General features: G+C 40.2%; 1 protein-coding gene across 1 annotated transcript in view; it reads right to left on the bottom strand.

Moving 5' to 3' along the window:
• Positions 1-15,321: 15,321 nt before the first annotated feature.
• mmaa (metabolism of cobalamin associated A) overlaps positions 15,322-21,743 on the bottom strand; it is a 51,630-nt gene continuing 45,208 nt past the window's right edge. The window contains exon 6 of the mRNA XM_048601022.1: positions 15,322-15,952. Within this exon, the coding sequence (XP_048456979.1) occupies positions 15,665-15,952 (288 nt within the window). The 3' untranslated portion in view covers positions 15,322-15,664. The remainder of the gene's footprint in view (positions 15,953-21,743) is intronic.

Raw genomic sequence — 21,743 nt, 5'->3', positions numbered from 1 at the left:
CATTTTGAGGCCTAGAAAAAGTGTCTACAAATGTTTGTCTGCAAGACATCTGGTCATGCCAATGCTGGAAGGTGACAGATTGAAATTCGTTCGTCCCATTTTACCAAGAGTGCGAATATAGTGAGCTCAATTCGACACCGTCTTAGCATCTTGAGAATTAATAACATTTTTAACTATCTATATTATCCAAACGTGACAGTAAATTAGATATTTTATGTTATTTATAAATTATGCATATTTTACAATTCCACACACATTCAGACTACTGATTTAAAAACTACACACCATATATAAGAAGCTTTTTGAAGTTATGCCTTACTCTGGTGGATGGGGTCTGTGTAACCTGGTTGGGGATTTTGGTCAGACCCGGCTCTGGGTTGGTTCATCCAGCTGTTTTAGTCTGTGTTCTGCTGAATATGTGGTAATGCTTCTTAATCGATGCTCATGTTCTTCAGTCCAGGCAGTGCATGCTTTCTGTCTGATTTTGTCAAACTCCTTAGGATCTAGAGGTTTGAAAGGCATTTGAAAGTGTGCAATTTCCATTTGAGTAGAAACTTTCTTCAGATGTTGGATTGGATGGCAATAACAAGCTGACAGTAGAGAACTGCTTGCCATATTATTAATTATTGATTATCAAAACACGTATTTTAGTAGAACACAGCTTTGTTTTCAGATATTTTGAGGCACTCCTGCATTCACGGGTAAATCTAAACAGAGCTGTTGATCACAACACAGAACAGAATTGTAGCTGGCTTTGTTGATATCTTTTGCTAAGCAACAAAGCTGGTTAAGCACCGCCTCCCACAATCTAGATGACTCACACCCTGCTACAAAAACAGGTACTGGCAAATACTGTAGTTATTTTGCTGTACACAACTGGAGTATTAACTTTTTAAAAACTAAAGCATCTCAAGAGAGCATTGTCTCTTGTTGATGAGAGAAGTAAAAGAGATAGTAAGTTATTCTTTTAAAATTCCTTGTTTGGTTTTAAAAATTGACTTTGGTAGTCTAAAATGGCAGCTGACAGGCCACATGATTCAAAAATTAGTACAGTTCTGGAAACATTCAGTGGAGAAAGCATTCACCCTTGTGAAATTTCACTGTTATAAATTCTGGGGTACTGAAAACACGGTGAAACCATTAGGGCATAGACCTTCTGTTTCCATACCTAAACAAATAACAAAGGGAGAGTCATAAAAGCTTATTATACTCACAGAGGTACTAAAAGCCCCCTCAATCTCTGTATGTAAACAATAGATCTTGACCAGATGAATAGAAACTAAAGGATACATTGGAACTTATTCCTTAATTGGACAGTCACATGGTCGAAATTCCTGAACACTTAATGAGCATAAAATAATGAGGGGCATGGATAGGGTAAATCTTTTTTTCCTAGGGTGGAGGTTTATGTTGAGGGGGAAAGATTCAAAAAGGACCTGAGGGGATAAATTTTCATGCAGAGTTTGGTGCTTGTATAGAATGAGCTGCCAGAGGAAGTGGTGGAGGCATGTACAATTACAACGTTTAAAAGGCATATGGATGGGTACATGAATGGGAAAGGTTTCGGGGATATGGGCCAAATGTACATGAATGGGAAGAGTTTTGAGGAATATAGGCCAAATGCTGGCAAATGGGACTAGGTCTGGAATGTCTGATTGGCACAGATGAGTTGGACCGAAGGGTCTGTTTCCGAACTGTACGACTCTGAGTCTGCTTTTAACATCAGAGTAGAGAACAACAAGCACACTCCAGGTCAACAGTTCAGCCTATCTCAAGTCCGAGACTCCTTGAAACCTGATTCCAAAAAGAATCCGGTATTCACCTAAAAAGGTGACCAATTCAGTCCACAAGAATTATCCTCTATGTCATCCAACTTTAAAGGAACTCTGCAACACCCTTTCTCACCTGAATTCTAATCCCGAGTGAGGGAACATCACTGAACTCTGATGTTTACATCAATTAGTATCTATACTTTTGGTTTTCATATTCATAGCTGTAAAATTTCTCAGTATTTAACCTCTATTGGAAGAAATCAACTGTATGCAAAATAAGCTTACAATAAGCAAAAAACCACAATATTAATTTCATACATCTAAAAAAACAGTGAAACTGAAGAAACAGCCCACTACAAGGCAGTTCACAACTGGAAGCTGCTAGCGACAAGATATCCACAGAGAATGAGATTTAAATCCAAATTGGGTTAAATCAATATTGTTAATCTGCAGAAATGTGAGTGGGAGTCTGCAATTGATTCTCATCAGCAAGCCACAGAAAATTTAAGTTGTCTTTCTGTCAAATGTAATTTAAGCATAATAACTCCAAGCAAGATTTTGAAAAGTCTAACTACCCAAAACAGACTTAAGAAGTAAAATTCCAGCAATTAATAGTCATACAGTAGTACCAAGTAACAGTGGAAGAATCACAGATTAGAAATGGTGCAACAAAAGACGACTTATACAATATTAGAGCACTGTGTAAATGTTTTTTTATTTGTTCACGTGACATGGGAGGCACTGGCTAGGCCAGCATTTATTGCCCATTCCTAACTGTTGGACAAGGTGGTGGTGAGACACCTTCTGAAACAGCTGCACTCCTTGCAATGTAGGAATACCCAAAATGCTTTTTAGGGAGGGAGAACCAGGATTTTAACCTAGCAACATTGAAGGAACAGCAATATCGTTCCATGTCAGAATGGTGTACGGCTTAGACCATAAGACATAGGAGCAGAAATAGGCCATTCAGGCATGAAGATTACTCTACCCTTTAATGAGATAGTGTTGGTCCTTAACTCCAATTTCTAGCCTTTCCCCATAACTCTCGATTCCCTTACCAATTAAAAATATCTATCTGAGCCTTGAAATTAAATAATGACCAGCTTCTGCAGCCCTCTGCAATAAAGAATTCCACAAATTCACTACCCTTTCAGAGAATAAATTGCTCTTAATCTCAGTCTTGAACTGGTGAACTCTTAGTCTGAAATTATGCTCTTTGGTGCTAAACTCTCCCACAAGAGGAAACAACCTCTTTGCATTAACCTTGTCAAAAATCTTAAACAAAACAAAGAACTACGGATCTGAAAAAGACAAATGGCTGGAGAAACTCAACAGGTCTGGAGGCATCTGTGGGAAGAAATGTTTCAAGTCCGGTGGCTCTGAGTTGACTTCAGTGCTGATGAAGAGTCATTGGACTCAATGCCAAATCTGCTTTTTTCCCATAGATGCTGCCAGACCCTGCTGAGTTTCTCCGGCAATTTTTGTTTTTGTTCCTTAAAAATCTTGCATGTTTCAATAAGGTCACCTCTCATTCTTCTAAACCTCAATGAATACAGGCTCAAACTATTAAATATCTCCTCATAAAAACAAAATCTCTCCATAACTGAGCTCAATCTAATGCACCTTTTCTGGACTGCCTCCAATATCTTTCCTTAGATAAGTGAACAAATATTGTTCATAGTAATGAAGATGTGGTCTAATTAGTACCTTGTATAATTTTAGCAAGACTTGTTTATTTTTATACTCTATTCCCTATTTGCCTATTACATACTGATCTCGGGGGTTGGTTAACTTAGTTGGCTGGATGGCTGGCTTGCAATACAGGGTGATATCAACAGCGTGGGTTCAATTCCCACAATAGCTGAGGTTACCAAGAAGGAAGGATTCTCCTTCTCAACCTCTCTCCTCCCTCACCTGAGGCACAGTGACCTCAGGTTAAACCACTTCCATTTGACTTTATTTTTTACTGATCTTTGATGCTAGCTTTCTGTTGTTCCATTCGTGATTACCTCGAAATCCTGCAGCTCGAAGTAGTGCAGCTTTCTTCAATCTTTCTCCATTTAAATAATAGTTGGCTCCTCTATTGTTCCTGCTAAAACACATAGCCTCTCATTTTCCCAAAGCATATTCCATCTGCCAAGATTTTGCCCACTTACTTAACCTGTCTATATATTCCTTTTGTAGGTTCTGTGTCAGCCTCACTACTTTCTCTCCTACCTATTTTTCTGTCATCTGCAAATATGACAATATTGAAGTGAATCATCTATTATCACGTGTATTCAATACAAAATAGTGAAAATTATGTACCATCACCATGCATAGGTGCCAATACTACATGTACTTTTCTCATCCAAGTCATTAATATATACTGTAAATGATTGTAGCCTCTGCACTCATCCCTGTAGCACTTCATTAGTTACAAGTTGCCATCCTGAAAATGCCTTCCTTAGCTCAACCATCTTATGGTCCTTTATCTAACCTGCTTATTACCTTCTCAAAGGATTCTAACAAATGATTTCCTCTTCATGAAGCCATGCTGACTCTGCTTGATTATATGCATTTCTAAATGCTCTGCTATTACATTCTTTATAACAGACTCTAACATTTTCTCGGTAAGCAGGAGGCAAAGACATAGTAATATTGTTGCTGGTCTAGTAATCCAGGGACCCAGGTTAGCTGCCAACCACGCAGAGGTTGACAGCTGCCCCAAAAAGGAGGTGTGGCTTTTGCCAGAACAACAACCACCAAAGGCCCAGGACTAAGATTCAATCAAGGCCACAGTCAAATAATGATGGGAGGAGTTTTATGGAATGATAGTGACAAGGGGAGGAGGCAAATAAGATACTAATTGTTTGTAAACTGTAAAGTCGTCAAGCAAAAGCCAAGAATAATATTGTTTCACACAGGTTGGTCTTTAATTGTGTCAAGAGGGAAGAAAATTAGAATATTTTAAGATGATTCAGATGGTCAATCTTTCCCAAGCACAGGTTCACTTAGGCTTCCTCAGAGATAGTAAGAACTGCCGATGCTGGAGTCTGAGATAACAAGGTGTGGAGCTGGAGGAACACAGCAGGCCAGGCAGCATCAGAGGACCCTTCTTCAGAAATGGGGGAGGGGAAGGGGGCTCTGAAATAAGTAGAGAGGGGGGCGGTGAGAGCAAGTAGATAGTGGAGCGGATAGGTGGGAGAGAAGACAGACAGGTCACGGAGGCAGGGATGAGAGAGGGTGCTAGTCTTGGGATGAGGTCGGGGGTGGGGAGATTTTGAAGCTAGTAAAGTCCACATTGAGACCATTGGGTCGTAGGCTTCCAAGGCAGAATATGAGGTGCTGTTCCTCCAGTTTCTGGGTGGCGTTGTTGTGGGTGGCATCGTTGTGACACTGGAGGAGGCAAAATCTTCCCACCCCTGACCTCCTCCCAAGACCAGCAACCACCCCTCATCCCCGCCTCCTTGACCTGTCCGTCTTCTCTCCCACCTATCTGCTCCACTATTTACCTGCTATCACCGCACCCCCTCTCTATTTATTTCAGAGCCCCCTTCCCCTCCCCCGTTTCTGAAGAAGGGTCCCGACCCGAAACGTCAGCTTTCCTGCTCCTGATGCTGCCTGGCCTGCTGTGTTCCTCCAGCTCCACACCTTGTTATTTCACTAAGCTTTCCATTGTTATAACAGCAGTGGTGTAGTGCAATTATGAGGGCAGGAAAGCAGAGCTGGCTAAAGCAAATTGATAAATTAGATCAAGAGGATGCAGTGGCAGGCACTTGTGGAGTAGTGTACAGCACAGAGGAGCATACAAGAAATAATGAAAGCTTGTCAGAAAAACTGAGAGATTTCAGGCACAACATTACATCGAACTCTTATGGTCACCTCCGCACTCATTTCTTTGAAGAAGAGTCTTCTCTATCTAACAGACCCCTTCACTTGCCTCCAATACTCTCCCACCCACTGGCCTTTTACTGCACTTGACCTACATGAGGAGTTCACAATGTTTTCAGGATAGTTCCTTAGAGCAGCACATTCTCAAGGCAACTAGACATGGTACGATGCAATGAGATGAGATTAACGATGTCATACTGACAGCACCCTTAAGTAGCAGTAATCATACTATCATTGATTTTGCTATAACTGTTGATGTAGCATCAGTCATCCTAATTTCTCTGCTCCCCTTGCCCATTCTAACTTATTTCCCTCTTAACTGACTACAACCTGTGTTCTGACTTTGTGATCAAACCTGCCGACAAAGGTGATGTCTGGCGGACTGACATCTATGTTGTGTATCTCCCCCAGACCATGACCATCACTAACCTAATCTCATTTGGGGATCTTCCCCCCCCACCACCCCCAAAAATCCCACTTTTACCTTCTCAAAATCCACAAACAGGGCAGCCCAGGCAGACCTACTGTTTCTGCCTGTTCCTGTCCCACAGAAATTATTTCTTCTTCTGATTTAACAATCCCATTGTCTGCCCCACCTTTTTCCTCTTTTTCTATCTCCAGACTCTTGTTCCCACCTATCTGCTTAGTCTATTACAACCCCACCCCTCAACCTCATCAAGATAAATACCTACTTGCTCTGAATTCTGAAGAAGGGTCACTGGACTTGAAACATTCTTTCAACCGATGCTGCCAAACCCGCAGCAATTGTTTCTGTTTCAGATTTCCAGATCTGCAGTTCTTTGTTTTATTTTATATTATTGTGATAATCATGGTAGATTTATTCTACATATTGTCTGGAAAAGTCAGGATTGCAAATGTAACCTACATGAGGAGTTCACAATGTTTTCAGGGTAGTTCCTTAGAGCAGCACATTCCCAAGCCAACTAGACATGGTACGGTGCAATGAGATGAGATTAATGATGTCATACTGACAGCACCCTTAAGTAGCAGTAATCATACTATCATTGATCTTGCACTCAGTTTGAGGGAGAGAGGAGTGAATCCAATACTATTTTAATTTAAATGAGGAAAATTGAGGGTGTGAAAAAGTGGCTAAAGTGAATTGGAAAATTAGTTTAAAATATTAATCAACAGATGCAGTGGCAGACAATTAAGGAGATATTTCAGAATATACAGAATGTATGTTCCATAATTAAAAATTTCAATGAATATGGTAAAGACAGTTACAAACTTAAAGAAAAAAAGCATATACTTATGCAGAGATTGGTTGTAATTTAGAAGATTGAACAGAAGTTTAAAAACAAGTAAAGAATTAACAAAACAGGAAAATTTAGAGTACAAGAGAAAACTAACCAGAAATGTAAACAGACAGCAACAGTTTCTATAAATATTAAGAGTTAGCAAACCGAGCTTTGGACGTATAGAAAGTGAGGCTGGAGAAATAATGAGGGAAAGAAAGGAAACGATAGATGAATTTAACATCTACCATTGTGTATCTGTCTTCACGATACAATATACAAGTAATATTCCAGAAGCAGTGATAAATCAGGAAATGGAAGGCGGGAAAGAGAGAGAAAATTCTAATCATCAGAGGAATGATACTGAGTAAATTGTTAGAATTGTGGGTCTTGACATTCTTCATCCTGGGGGTCTGAAAATAAGTGGCTAGTGAGAAAGTTGATTCATAAATTTTAGTTGTCCAAAATTCTCTTGATCAGGGCATGAGCCCGTTTAGTTTGGAAGATAGCAAATGTAATTTCTTCATTCAAAAATAGGGAGAGAAAGCAAGAAACTACAGTCCAGTTAGTTTAATAATGTCATAAAGAAAATGCTCAAAGCTATAATAAAAATGTTATAGCAGGGAACTTAGGTAAGTTCCTGATAATCAGATAAAGTTAACATGGTTTTGTGGAAAGCAAATCATGTGAACAATCTATTGGCATCCTTTGAGGATGAAACATGTATTGTGGACGAAGGGGAAACTGAGGGATACTTGTACTTCCAAAAGGCATTTGATAACGTGCCACATCAAAGGTTATGGTGTAGGAAGTTGTGTAGGCCATGGACAAAAGATTGACCGGCTAACAGGAAGATGATAAAAGATGTTTGAGTGGTTTTCATTTCAGAAGATGTAACATGTCGTGTACCACAGGGATCTGTGCTGGGGCCTCAATTTATATTAATGGCTTAGATAAGGGATGGAAGGTACAGTGACTAAATTTGCTGATGACAAAAATAGGTAAGAAAGCTAGTTGAAAAGAGGAGATAAACAGTTGCAAAAAGATATTGATAGGCTAAATAAGTAGGCAAGCATGTGGTAAATGGAGAAACAAACGGGAAAATGTGACATAATATGCTTTGTTAGGAAGCTCACCACCAACTTCTCAGGGTCAATGAAGGACAGGCAATAAATGCTGGCCTAGATAGCAACACCGACATCCCATAAGAGAATTAAAAAAGCATGCTATGATGTAATGAAATGAACCAAAACATCTAACAGTGGTATTACAAAACAAAATGTGACACCAAACCACATTAGGAGATATTAAGGCAGATAAACAAAAGCATGATCAAAGGCAAGTTTTACAGAGTGACTTAAAAAGAAAAAGCAAGGTAGAAAGGCTTTCAGAGCTTAAGGAATTGGTAGTTGAAGGCGTGGCCAGCAATGGAGGATTAATACGGTATTTAAAATCAGTGATGATTAAATGCTGAGAATTGGGAGTGCACATTCTTGGAGAGCTGTGGAGCTGGAGGAGATTAGAGATGGGAGGAGTAAGGTCATACAGATATTTGTAAACAATTGGAATTTTTAAAAATGGAAGTGTTATTTTTCAAGGAGGCAATGTGTGTAGGCAAGCAGAGTTATCTTGAGTGTGGTATGAGTTAACACTCAAACAGAACTTTGGTCACTCGAAGTTACAGGAGGACTGTGGGAAATACATTACAATTATTGAGTCTAGAATAACAAAGGCATGGATGAGGAGTTTAGCAGCAAGTGCACTGAGGCAGGGTGAGCCAGGTAAGGGTATTAGCAGTTTAGTTAACAGGAAGAGGAAAGGAGATGGTGGCAATTCACAGAATCACAAGCGTATCAGTGCAGAAGCAGCCCATTTGGCCCATCACATCTGATATCGGAGAAATCAACAAATAGATGACATGACTCAGGAAATCAGGTTAATTATCGTTTATTTCTTGCACACGCAGCAAGACCTGGTCTTATTACCACAAAGTGTAAAGACTAAACTCTGGGGCGTTACAAGCCCTTCCTGGCTTTATACAAAACATTACAACATACATATTACAATTCCCCTGCTTCTACTGTTTTCCCATGGTTTAAATACAGACAATGCTGGTGTAAACTAAGGCTGACACTATTCTGCTACTGCTAGTCTTGATTGTCTGTTTGTCTCATTTATTATCCATTCTTTGCATACCTGTGGTTTCCACTTGGTTGCTATTACTGATAATATGACAAAAGCTTTAACCCTAAATTAACATAACCTCTTCAGCATCTGCACCAGCTTTCCAAATGAGCATTATGACTTACAGATATTCTCCTGTCTTTTCCCCATACTCTTGAAAATTATTTGAATAGAAACAATCAGTAAGTGCTCCAGTTGAACCTGTCTCCACCACACCTCTAGACAGGCCAAAACCACCAATTGTGTGAAAAGTTTTTTTTTGTTACATCAAATTTGCTACTTTTGCAAAACACGTTCTGTGCCCTTGTGTTCTCGATCATTTAACAAGCAGGGACAGTTTCCTCTCCATCTACTTTATCCAGACCTCTTATTTTGAAAATGTCTGTCAGATCTTTCAGGGCAGCACAGTGGCTCACACTGCTGCCTCACAGCGCCAAAGACCCAGGTTCGATTCCAGCCTTGGGCGACTGTGCCTGTATGGAGTTTGCACGTTCTCCGTGTCTGTGTGGGTTTCCTCCCACAGTCCGAAGATGTGCACATTAGGTGGATTGGCAATGCTAAATTGCTGACAGTGTCTACGGTGGGAAATGCAGGCATAGGATAGGAGGTGGCTCTGGGTGAGATGCTCTTCAGAGGGTCAGGGTGGACTCAATGGGCCAAATGGCCTACTTCCACAATGTAGGGATTCTATGAATTTTCTCACCCTTTTAAGGAAAAGATTACCAATTCTCAATCTATCTACAAAACTGAGATTTCTCAACCCTGGAATCATCGTTGGAAGCTGCTTCTGCACTCCCCCATGCATTCACATCCTTGCCATAGTGCTGTGCTTAGAACTGTACACATATTTCAGCAAAGGACTAACAAGCCTTTATTTTAAAGAAAGTTCAGCACAACTTCCTTGCTCTTGTACTCTACAACCCTATTAATACTATATAAGCCCAAGATAATACATACTTTAATTCCTTTCTCTATCTGTCCCACCACCTTCAATGATCTATGCACACTTACACTCAGGTCCCTTTACTCCTGCATCCTACCAAAATGTATCACCTCACTTCTCCACATAGAGATTCATCTGCCACTTATCCACTCACTCCACCAATTTGTCTATATCATGTCCTTTTGGAGTTCTACACTGTCCTCACAATTAAAACAGTTTCTAACTTCTGTATCTTCTGCAAACAATTTAATTATTCCTTAAACACCAACCTCTCTCTCATTAGTATTTAAACAGAAAATTCAAATATCCCCATACTGACCCCTAGAGAACTCCACCGCAAACCTTGCTGCAGCCCCAAAGAAAACTCAACTACACACCTATTCACCTACTCAGAAAATTCAAACCAAATTTGTTAGATATAATCTCCCTCTTGCAAAGCTATGCTGACTATCCTTGATTAATCCTTGCCTCTCCAAGTGGAGATTAGTATTTTCCCCTCAGGATTTTTTCCAATAGCTTCCCTACCATTGATGATCAGACTCATTGGCCTGTAGTTTCCTGGTTTATCTCCACCACCCTTTTTGAATAATGGTATGATGTTATCTGTCCTTCAGTCCTCTGGCATCCCACCTGTGGCCAGAGAGAATTGGAAAATTAATGTAAGAGCACTTGCAATATCCTCCCTTGCTTCTCATAGCACCCTTGCATACATCTTATCTGGATCTGGGGATCTATCCATGTTCAAGACCACTAAAATCATGAATACCTCATCCTTTTCGATGCTAATTTGTTCAAGTGTCTCACAATGATTTCTAGACTGGCACTGTCCTTACTGCTGTGAATACCGAAGCAAAGTACTCATTTAAAGCATCAGCTTCTTTACTGGCTCCCACACAGATTGCCATTTTCATCCCTAATGTGCTCTACTCTTTCCCTAGTTAATTTCTTGTCCCCAACATACTTATAAAGCACCTTTAGATTTTCCCCAAATGTTACCCACCATTGTTTTTTCAATGGTCCCTCATTATGCTCCTAATTTCTCTTTAAATATCATCTGCACATTCTATGGCACTGTTCCAGGGCATCTGCTGTTTTGATCCTTCAGTATCAATCATATACAAGTCTGTTTTTTTTTCCCCAAATTGAGTCCTGTATATCACTTGACATCCAGGGCTCTCTGCACTTGTTGGTCACTCTTTCACCTTTACAGGAACATGTTGGCCCTGCACACAATTACCCTTCAAATGCCTCTCACTGCTCTAAAATAGATTTTCCTACAAGTAGTTGCTACCAGTCCACTTTGGCCAGATCCTGTTTTACCTTATTAAAGATCAGCCTCCCCCCAAGTTCAGGGCCACCATTTCCATTCCAGTGTTGTCCTTATCCAATTACTTTAAATTTTATTGAATTATAGTCATTACTGAAATGCTTCTCAACTTGCCCAGCTTCATTCCTTAAAATTAGGTCCAGTAACAACCCTTCTCTTGTAGGGCTTTCCATATGCTGGCTTAAATGCTCTCCTGGACAAGTTTTAAAAATTTTGTTCCCCACCTCCTAGGATTTTCACACTTTGACTATGACAGTTAACGTTGAGGAAATTGAAATCTCCTAGTATTATCACCCTCTTATTTTTACACATTGAGATCTGCCTACATTTCTTTTTCTCCTTGTTTTGAGGGTTATGGTACACCCCCAAGGTGACTGCCCCCATTTTTGTCTTCAAGTTCCACCCATATGGTACATTTGAGGAACCTTCTAAAATGTCAGCCCCTTCTTACTACAGTAATTGACACCTCGATCAATATTGTAACATCCACATTTTTTTAAACCACCCACCTTGTTGAAAGATTTTATTCTGCAAAATATTGAACTGCCAGCTCTGTTCCTTCCTCAATCATGTCCATGATAGCAATTATATCACACCCTCAACACATCTACTATATTTGCAATACTCCTTTTCTACTAAACATGAAGGCACATCATGGCCAGAGAGCATGAAGAAAGCCATATTCTCTACGTTGCTGGGTTTAACTTGTTGCTTTTTAAAAATGCCGCCCAGCCATACCTTAAGTAGACTATGTTTTAATTGCCTTCTAGGCTGACTTGGTTCTTCTTCTATACTTGTCTATGCATCAGCGCCTATTGTAACTCCTCTCTGCATCCCATTCTCCTGCCGACTTAGTTTAAATCCCTACCAACCACACTAGCAAACCTCCCTGCAAGGGTATTGGTCCCATTCCAGTTCAGGTGCAACCCAATGGACTTCAACAGGTCTCACTTTCCACAGAAACAAACCAATGATTTAAGAATCTAAAGCCCTCCCTTGTGCTTCAACTCTTCAACCATGCATTCATCTATTCACTCCACCTATCCCTATATCACTAGCATGTAACAGGGTAATCCAGAGATTACAATCTTTGAGATCCTGCTTTTTAGTCTGCTACCTAGCTCCCCAAATTATTGTTGCAGTCCCTCATCCCTCTTTCTACCTACATCATTGGTCCCAACATGAACCATGATCACCTCTGACTGTTTGCTCTCCCCCTTCAGGACGTCCTGAAGCCAGTGACACTTGACCCTGGCCCAAGGAGGCAACACACAATGTCTACCTGTACTTCTCATTATTGAATCACCTACCGCTATTGTTCTCCCTCCCTGTACAGCTGCAATCCCCAGAGGAATCATCACACGCTCCATTTCCTAACATACAAAATAAGTTTGAGAGAGATGTACCCTGGGGCTTTGCTGACTACCCATAAGCCACCCTTCTTTTGACTGATGGTTACCCACGTCCCCTCTGACTGCAGTTCCTTAAGCTGCAGATAACATCTAAAAACGTACCATCCACACAAGTCTCAGCTTTGTGGGATGCACTGCTGTGTCTCCATCCGATGCTCAAGGGGATCGAAACCATTCAAAATGCCAGGAACTTCCAACATGCCTACATACTGTAAGTTGTATGACCCACAGGCCTGCGCTCCCCTGTCAGTTTGTCTTAGTCTTAAACTGACTCCCTTTACGTTAACTTTACTCTCTTTCCCTTGTCCTACTTTAATTTATATTACTTTATTACATTGCACCTGCCAAACGGTCCCTAACAGCAGTTTCTTACCAGTCAATTAACTTAAGAGTTTCTGTGATGTCATTGGTTTTGTTCAGCAAGACTGACTGCAGGACACTCTTCCTGGATTGCTTCATTGAGATGCAGACTGCATGACACTCTTCTCAGAGTGCTTCACTGCAACACTGTCTGTAGGATGCTCTTCCTTTTGATTTTTTTCTCCCCCTTTACCTTAGAATAAAATGACAATGATGGAGCTCCTTAATTTTTTCTTTTCTCCCGAAAGATGTTTTAAAAGATTAGAATTTATTTATTTTCTACAAAGTATGAAAGTACATCACAGCCAGAGGGCATGAAGAAAACCACATTCTATATTTGTGGGCTTAACTTATTTCTTTTAAAAATAGCCAATCTTGCTGAACTTAAAATGGCTGAGACTGATCACCATGGTTTTTGATCAAAAAGGTTTTCACTGTGGATTTATTTTCAAATAATTGGAAATCAAAACCAGTGTTTAAGGAACATCCTTCAGCCTACCTTCAGGAAAGGTCAGAAATAATAAAAAAAAAAAAACAGGAAAGGAGTAAATCAATGTATTGCTGTCTCAGACTTAAGATGGGAAAAGCAATCAATTTAAAACTAGCACTATGTCCCCTTTGCCTGTGACAATCCCCAATAATTGTCAACTCTACTTAAAGTAAAGCCACAACACAAGGAGAATTTAAATTTCCAGTTTTAAAGTGACATAAGACAGTTGTAAGTGGAAAAAAAGTTTCTAAATGATTGACACACTTCATAAAAGGTGGAAAATTTGCATTCTTTTAAAACTTAGTTTCCTTAGCTCCCAATTAGCTAGATATTCCTTTGTTGACAAGCTATTTTTGGCAACCACATTCACTCTCCTTTGTAGCCAGTCCCTTCTTCACCCCTCTCCCCCTCTGCAATCACCTGCTACTCCCCTGCCCTCCACCCTTGCAGCTACTGGCTTCTTGTCTTCATCTTCTCCCATTTTGTAGACATTTCTGCCCCCTCCCAATCTAACCAATCACTGTCACTTCACCCAACAGACTTATCCTCCCCCGCCCCCCTCACCAGGCTTGTTCACCCCTGAAACTTGCTTTTCACCACTCCTTCAATATCAGCTATTTCCTTCCCTCACTTGCTGCTGGTAGGTTCATCATTGAGCCAATAAGCAGCAGTTTGGGGAATGCAATAGCCTGTTATTGGAGGAGTAACTTTTCAAAATTTCTCGGTTCCATTTCTTGGTAACTTTTCTGACTTCTCCCCGTGATCTATTTGGCCACTTTCAAGGATGACTTTGCCCACTGCATCCCCGTAAATTTTGAGCTCTTATTCCTGCTGGATCTATCATTTTTTTCTTAATTATAAAAACAAATTCATACAAAAAAAAAGACTAAAATAGCACCACATCAAGGATTGCTTCAGCAGTAATGTGAGATGAAGTCAGAAAAAAGGTCAATTTGAACTGAGCTAAAAAATAAAAATTGATGCAGGAAAGGGTAACATAGCATTGAAGGCTTTGTACATAATTGTATTTTCCTTAAAAGGGCATTCATGTTAGTAACAGCAAACTGAAAAGTTAGTCAAGCTCTGATCTATCACAGTAGATAAGGTGGGAATCACATGTAGCCTAGTTGATCCACCCAGAAACATGACCCTAGAATGACAACACGAGCCAAGACGACCAATCGAAGACTAATTGTTTTATGTATGAATTATAAACTATCAAAAAGTGAAATACCTCTTTAACCCATGTTAGAGAAACACAAAACTTGGTCATGTGATAGAAACTGGGTGGTTCTAACATTTGCCAAATGTATGATCACTATACAATGTCTAGAGACTGCAACTAGAGTCTTGATTACTTGAGCGAGTATTCGCAGAAGTTCCTGCTTGCAAATACTTATTAGAAAATCATGAGTCAAACAATTAGGATTTTCTGAAATCATTTCTCACTATTCTTGCCTTCATTCTCTCTTTTTTGCAGACATTTCTGCTCCATTCCCATCTAACCACTTACTTATCACTCACTCGCTGCTGGTAGATTCACCAGTGAGCCAATAAGCAGCAAGTCAGGGAGTGCAACAGTCCATGACTGGAGGAGGAGCTCTTCTCAGTTTTAGTTCTACGTGGTTTCACAATGTGTAGTTGAAAAAAAAACTCCTGGTCAAAATAATTTGGCATAATAACTACAACAATAAAACAAAATATATTTCATACAATTTTTATTTCACAAAAACTGACCATTTAGTCCATGTGACAAAATGATTAGTGAATCATTACCACAGTCAGCTTCACAAAATTAAAATGGTCCACATTGCTATGCTCATCCCGGAAATAATTTGTACAAACATATTATGATTTTACGCGTGAATAAACTAAATGTTAGAATCTTCATTAAAGTGCTTCCATATGGAGATCCCATTGAGCCAGCAAGGAATGTTCCTTTAAAACATGTGAATTATTAAAATGTCTGTGAAAACATTATGCTCACTTCAAAATTCATAATCCATAACAGATTCCCAATGTGAATCAATTGAGCATAAGGTATTTATTCTTTTGTTGAAAATGCCTTCAGAAGGATGTCTGCTGCCAAACCAGGAGTTATATCGCCACTGACAACCTTATCTTCTATACTTGGAATCTGATTTCTGACAGCTGGATGGTTGCAGAAGTATTCTGTAACATTTTCTTTAATCAGACTCCACATCCACACTTTTTGTTGCTTTTGTCTTTTTATTTGCAACTCACCACTTTCTAATAATGTGGCCTTGAATTTTTCTATTTTCTCCCAGAGTTCTGGAATGCCTTCCCCAGTTTTTGAAGACACACGGGTCACCTGAAAAAGAAAGTAAGTACATAAGAAATAGGGGCAGTAGGCCATTTACCCCCTCGAGACAGTCCTACCATTCTAAAATATCATGGTAGGCCTCCCAAGGCCTCAACTCTTCTTTTATGCCAGTTTCTCACAACCCTCAACTCCCGGTTCAAGATTCCTTCACTAATGGAAGCATCTCAACATCTAACTGGGCAAGCCCCTTCAGAATCTTGTATGTCACAATAAGGTCACCCTCATTCTTCTCAACTCTAATGAATGAAGGCCTAATCTATTTAGTCATTCTCATCAAGTCAACTCCTCCACCCAGGAATCAGCCTAGTGAATCATTTGTGAACCACCTCCAATGCTAACATATCTGCTCTTAAATATAGGGACAAAAACAGTACTCCAGGTGTGGCCTCACTAACACTGTATGGTTGTGATAAGACTTCCTTCATTTTTAAACACCAATCCCCTAGGAATGATAGTCAAAATTCAAATTTGCCCTCCAAATTACTTACTGTACCGGCATGCTTTTTTTTGCGTTGCATGGTTGAGAACACCTATATCCCTCTGCTGCACTTTTTGGAGCCACTCTTCATTTAATCAAAAGGCAGACTTTGTTATTGCCTTCTAAAGCATGACCTCACTTTCCTGAATTTAAACTCCATCTATTGGGTTTTTGCCATTCCCTCATTCTGTCTACATACCACTGTAGATTCCTTATGTTGCTATTACAACATACCCTTCCCCAGTTTTAGTATTAGGAGGAAATTTGGATAATTTACTCTGCCCCATGTCCAAGTCATTAATATAGATAGTAAAGATGTCCACTAGTTACATATTGCCAACCTAAAAAAGACTCACTAATTCCAAGTATGTCTTCATTAATCCATGATAATACATGACCCTTAACACCATGTGTCCTGTCTTCTGCTTTCCTTTCATGTGGTACCTTAATCAAATGCTTTCTGGAAATCAAACTGTATGCAAAGGCCTATAAGAAAAGGGGGAAGGGGCAGGTTGGCCACTGTTGCCTCAGAGCTTATGACCCCACTTGGAAAATGTTGAACTAGAGTCAGTGATATACAGCACAGAAACAGACCCTTTGGTCCAACTCATCGATGCCAACAAGATATTCTATACAAGTCTAGTCCCATTTGCCAGCATTTGGCCCCTATCCGTCTAAACCCTTCCAACTCATGTACCCATCCAGAAGCCTTTTAAATGTTGTAATCGTACCCGCCGCCACCATGTTTTCTGGCAGCTCATTTCCATACATGCATCAGCCTCTGCGTGAAAAAGTTGCCCCTTAGGTCCCTTTGTATTTTTCCCCTCTCACCTTAAACCTATGCCCTCTAGTTTGGACTGCCCCACCCTGGGGAAAAAGCCTTGTCTATTTACCTAACCATGCCTCTCATGATTTTATAAACCTCTATAAAGGTCACCCCTCAGCCTCCGAAGCTCCAGGGAAAATAGCCCCAGTCTATTCTGCCTCTCCTTTTAGTCCAAACCCAGCAACATCCTCAATCTGTTCTGAACCCTTTCACAACATCCTTTCTGTAGGAGGGAGACCAGGATTGCATGCAATACTCCAAAAGTGGCTGAACCAATGTCCTGTATAGCCGTAACATGATCTCACAACTCCTACACTCAATGAACTGATCAATAAAGGCAAGTGCCTTGTTCACTAACCAGTCTACCCGTGACTCCACTTTCAAGGAACTATGAACCTGAACTCCAAGGTCTCTTTGTTCAGCAAAACTCCCCAGGCCTTTACCATTAAGTACATAAGTTGTGCCCTGAACTGCCTTTCCAAAATGCAGCACCTCACATTTTTCAAAATTAAACTCCATCTGCCACTACTCGGCTCACTGGCCCATCTGATCATGATCCCATTGTACTCAGAGGTAACCTTCTTCGCTGAACACTTCACTCTAATTTTAAATGTCATCTGTAAACTTACTAACTATACCTCCTATGATCCCATCCAAATCATTTATGCAAATGACAAAAAGCAGTGGACCCAGCACTGATCCTTATTAACTAAGTGCTGTGTGAAAAGATTCTCTCTCATGGCACATTTACTTCTTCTGCAAATTACTTCAAATCTGTACCCTGTCGTCCTCAATCCTTTAAGGAGTGGGAATAGTTTCACCAAATCTACTGACCAGACCCATCATGATTTTGACTTAACTTCTTCAATCTATCCTGATGATCTTTGTGGTAAAATCTCTTTTCTCGTTGTTTCTGTCTCATTCATTCTGGAGTTCTCAGTTGTCTCCTAAACCTGAGAAATATCTTATCACATCACTAGGATTTAGGAATGCAGCAAAATGGGAATCATGCATGGATTAGTCACAAAGATATACTGCAGTACAAGAAAAGCATGGGATTCAGGTAAGGGAGAGCATAAGGTGAAGTGGCTATGGCCAGAAAGAAGGGATCAAGTTTCTTTCTGAGCACCAATGAACATGAAACTAATTGGACTCTTGTGAAAACCCCTCTCTATCTCACTCACTAAAGTCCTTTAGGGAAATATATCTGCTGTCTTTACCTTGTTTGGCCTACATTTCACCTGATGCATAAAATGTAGTCAACTCTCAAACGATATAGCAAGGTTTTCTTGAACCAAACTGTTATAGAACCACTAAAAAAAAGAATAAAACTGGGTGGACCACTTGGCATCTAACTAAGCACTAGAGGTAGCAATAGCACACCTTGTCCTGTATAACAAAGACCGCCTTGCTAACTATCTAGGGACTTGTGTCAAAGATGATAGTCATACTTATGAAATTGCAGCTTACAGATAAATTAAAATGATTGCAGACTCCTCCATCACAATCCCTGGGAATTTCAGTCAAAAGGACTGACCTGTTAGAGGTGGTGACAAAGTACTGCATGGTGACAAGGGAACTGATCCTGGAGCTCTGAACATCAACTCTGAACCCTGTAATGTCTCAAGGTATCAGGATAAACAAGAGCAAGGCAAACTCCTGACTACCACTTGAAAACATCCCTCAGCTGATAAAGAGTATCCCTCTATACTGAACGTCACTTGAAAGCAATACGGAGGGTAACATGGGCACAGAGTGTACGCTGGGTGGGGGTTTTCAATATTCATCACCAAGATTGGCTCAATGGAACAACTATTCACAAGGGTCACTGAGTCCTGAAGGACATAGCTTCCACACTGGGCCGACAGATGGCAGTGAGGGAATCTAGAGGAAAAAAATCTTACTTGACATCACCTTCACTAATTAACCTGTTGCAGGTGAATTAATCCACAACATTGCTAGTGACAGCACTTGTGGAGAAGAAATCCTACATTCACAGTGAGAATTCTATCATGTTGTACAGCACAATGACCATGCCAGATGGGAAAAATTAACAACAGTTCTAGCAGCTCAAAACTGGACATCCATGAGGGGCGTTAGACCATCAGCAGCAACAGGAGAATTGAATTCAACTATAGCCAGCCACACGATTGGAGACATGTACCTAGTTTGCTAGTACCATCAAGCCAAGAGATGAACCTTGGTTCAGAGAAATGCAGAACACATGCCAGGTACAGTATCAGATGTATCTAAAAATTAGATGCTAATCTGGTGAAGTAAGGACACAGGATTATATGCATACCAAATAGAGGCAGAATGCAGCAGCCAAAAGCAAGGTAGCCCCACATCAAAGGATCAGATCAAAGCTCAATAGTCCTGCCACAATCAACCATGAACACTGGAGAACAATGCTCCATAAACAGTCATATATCAGACTTAAAACATTAATCTTGTTTCTCTTTCCAAAGACACCTGCCAGGTTTGCTGACTTCCTCTAGCATTTTTTATTTTTATTTCTCAAAAAAATGCATTTGGGAATGAGCAACAAATGCTGGCCTTGCCCACAAAATAATTTTTAAAAAAAGGAGTGAAGTGGGGTTCATTGGTACTGATAGTACATTGAAAGGAAACAGCTGGAACGTGAGTGAAATGATTGAATGGAATATGGAATGAATTGATACGATGGATATAGGACCACTGAAGGAGGAAATGTTAGATTAAGGCTGAGATCTGGGAAGGCCTAATCTTGGACTACAGCACAGCTCCCATTTGAGAGTAAGTTAAGAGATAATATTTCAGCGTTTCAAGGTGGTAACTGGGAGCAGATGAGGTGCTGAAATGATCAAAGAGACTGTGAACATCATTTACTTGAAATGAGAATCTGAACACTGTACAACCCCCAAGTCCTGCTGGAGATCGGGTTTAGGGATGGTACTAAAATTGCTTACATCAAAAAAAAAAGTCCATTCAAAAATGTCACGCTGAGCATAGCAATATGAACATACAAAACAGAAAATGTAGGCCACTGGCCCTTCAAGCCTGCTCGCATTCACTAAGATCAGGGCTAACCATTTCATGTTTCAAATTCCACATTCACATACACCTGATTTCGTTGCCTGACAAGTAGTTATCCTATGTCTCAAACGATCAATGAGGCAAGGTCATTGACAGAGGGTTATAATGTCTCAGAGAAGAAATTTCTGTCAGTCCTGAAAAGGCACCCCCTAATTTTATAACAGTGGCCATAGCTATTGACTGACCCACAAAAGGAAACAAGATTAGTCTGTCCAGCATATCCTCATAAGACAACTTATTCCAGGCATCAATATAGTAAACCTCTTCTGAGCCCTTACCAATATGTTTACATCTTTGTTTAAAAGAGGCAAAAACTGCACACGGTATTTGGGATGAGGCTCACCAAAGCCACGTACAACTGAACACCATCTTTCTTACTTTTATGTTCAATTTCACTCATAAATAAAGGAGAGCATCCCATTAGTCTCCTTGATTAGATGTTGTACTCAGAGTAAGTGCATGTATTTGCGATGCAAGTACCTAAATCATTAATTGTGCAAAAACTAATTTACATTATAAACTTATAAATTGTTTAAAGAGAAATCAATAGTTTTTAAATTCTGCACTTGAAGGCTTTCGAACAGGCTTATTTTCAAAAGGGTGCGTTGTGCGAGCAGCCTAAGCAAGAACTGGTTGAAACTAACCTCAGTTACTGAGTGAGGCAGGCCCTGTGTGTTTGGAATATATACAAGTAGCCAACCTAGTGTAACTGAACACAAAAGTGTGACTCACAATAAAGTGCGGAATTAACCATCTTATGGAGTTCAGTGGAGAAAGAACCAGAGGTGCTTGGTTGACTATTGCCCTCAAAAAACAAAAAAAAAAAAACAGCTGACTGGTGAGTATTCTAGTCTTTAAATGTGGAAGTAAAACTACAGTTTGTTTCTAGGTTTCTGACCTTTTTTCTCCTCTTACAAATAACATTTTTAGGTATAAGATTGAAATTAATGCTGATATTAAAACGGTGGCCCAGTGGTTAGCACTGCTGCCTCACAGCGCCAGGGACCCAGGTTCAATTCCACCCTCGGGCGATTGCCTGTATGGAGTTTGCACATTCTCCCAGTGTCCGCGTGGGTTTCCTCCGGATGCTCCGGTTTCCTCCCACAGTCCAAAGATGTGCAGGCTAGGTGGATTGGCCAAGCTAAATTGCCCGTAGTGTTCAGGGATGTGTAGATTAGGTGGGTTATAGGGGGATGGGTCTGGGTGGGATGCTCTGAGGGTCGGTGTGGATTTGTTGGGTTGAAGAGCCTGTTTCCACACTGTAGGGATTCTATGATCTATGATCATAATCTAGTAAAGTGTGAAAAACAGGGATACTAGAATGAATTTAATTAATCAGAGATAGTAGGAACTGCAGATGCTGGAGAATCCGAGACAACAAGGTGCAGGGCTGGATGAAC

Source organism: Rhincodon typus, chromosome 1 (assembly GCF_021869965.1).
Source record: "Rhincodon typus isolate 14 chromosome 1, sRhiTyp1.1, whole genome shotgun sequence".
NCBI classification, from domain to species: domain Eukaryota; kingdom Metazoa; phylum Chordata; class Chondrichthyes; order Orectolobiformes; family Rhincodontidae; genus Rhincodon; species Rhincodon typus.
Note: the sequence above shows the minus strand (reverse complement) of the source record. Positions and strands in the feature narration are given on the sequence as shown.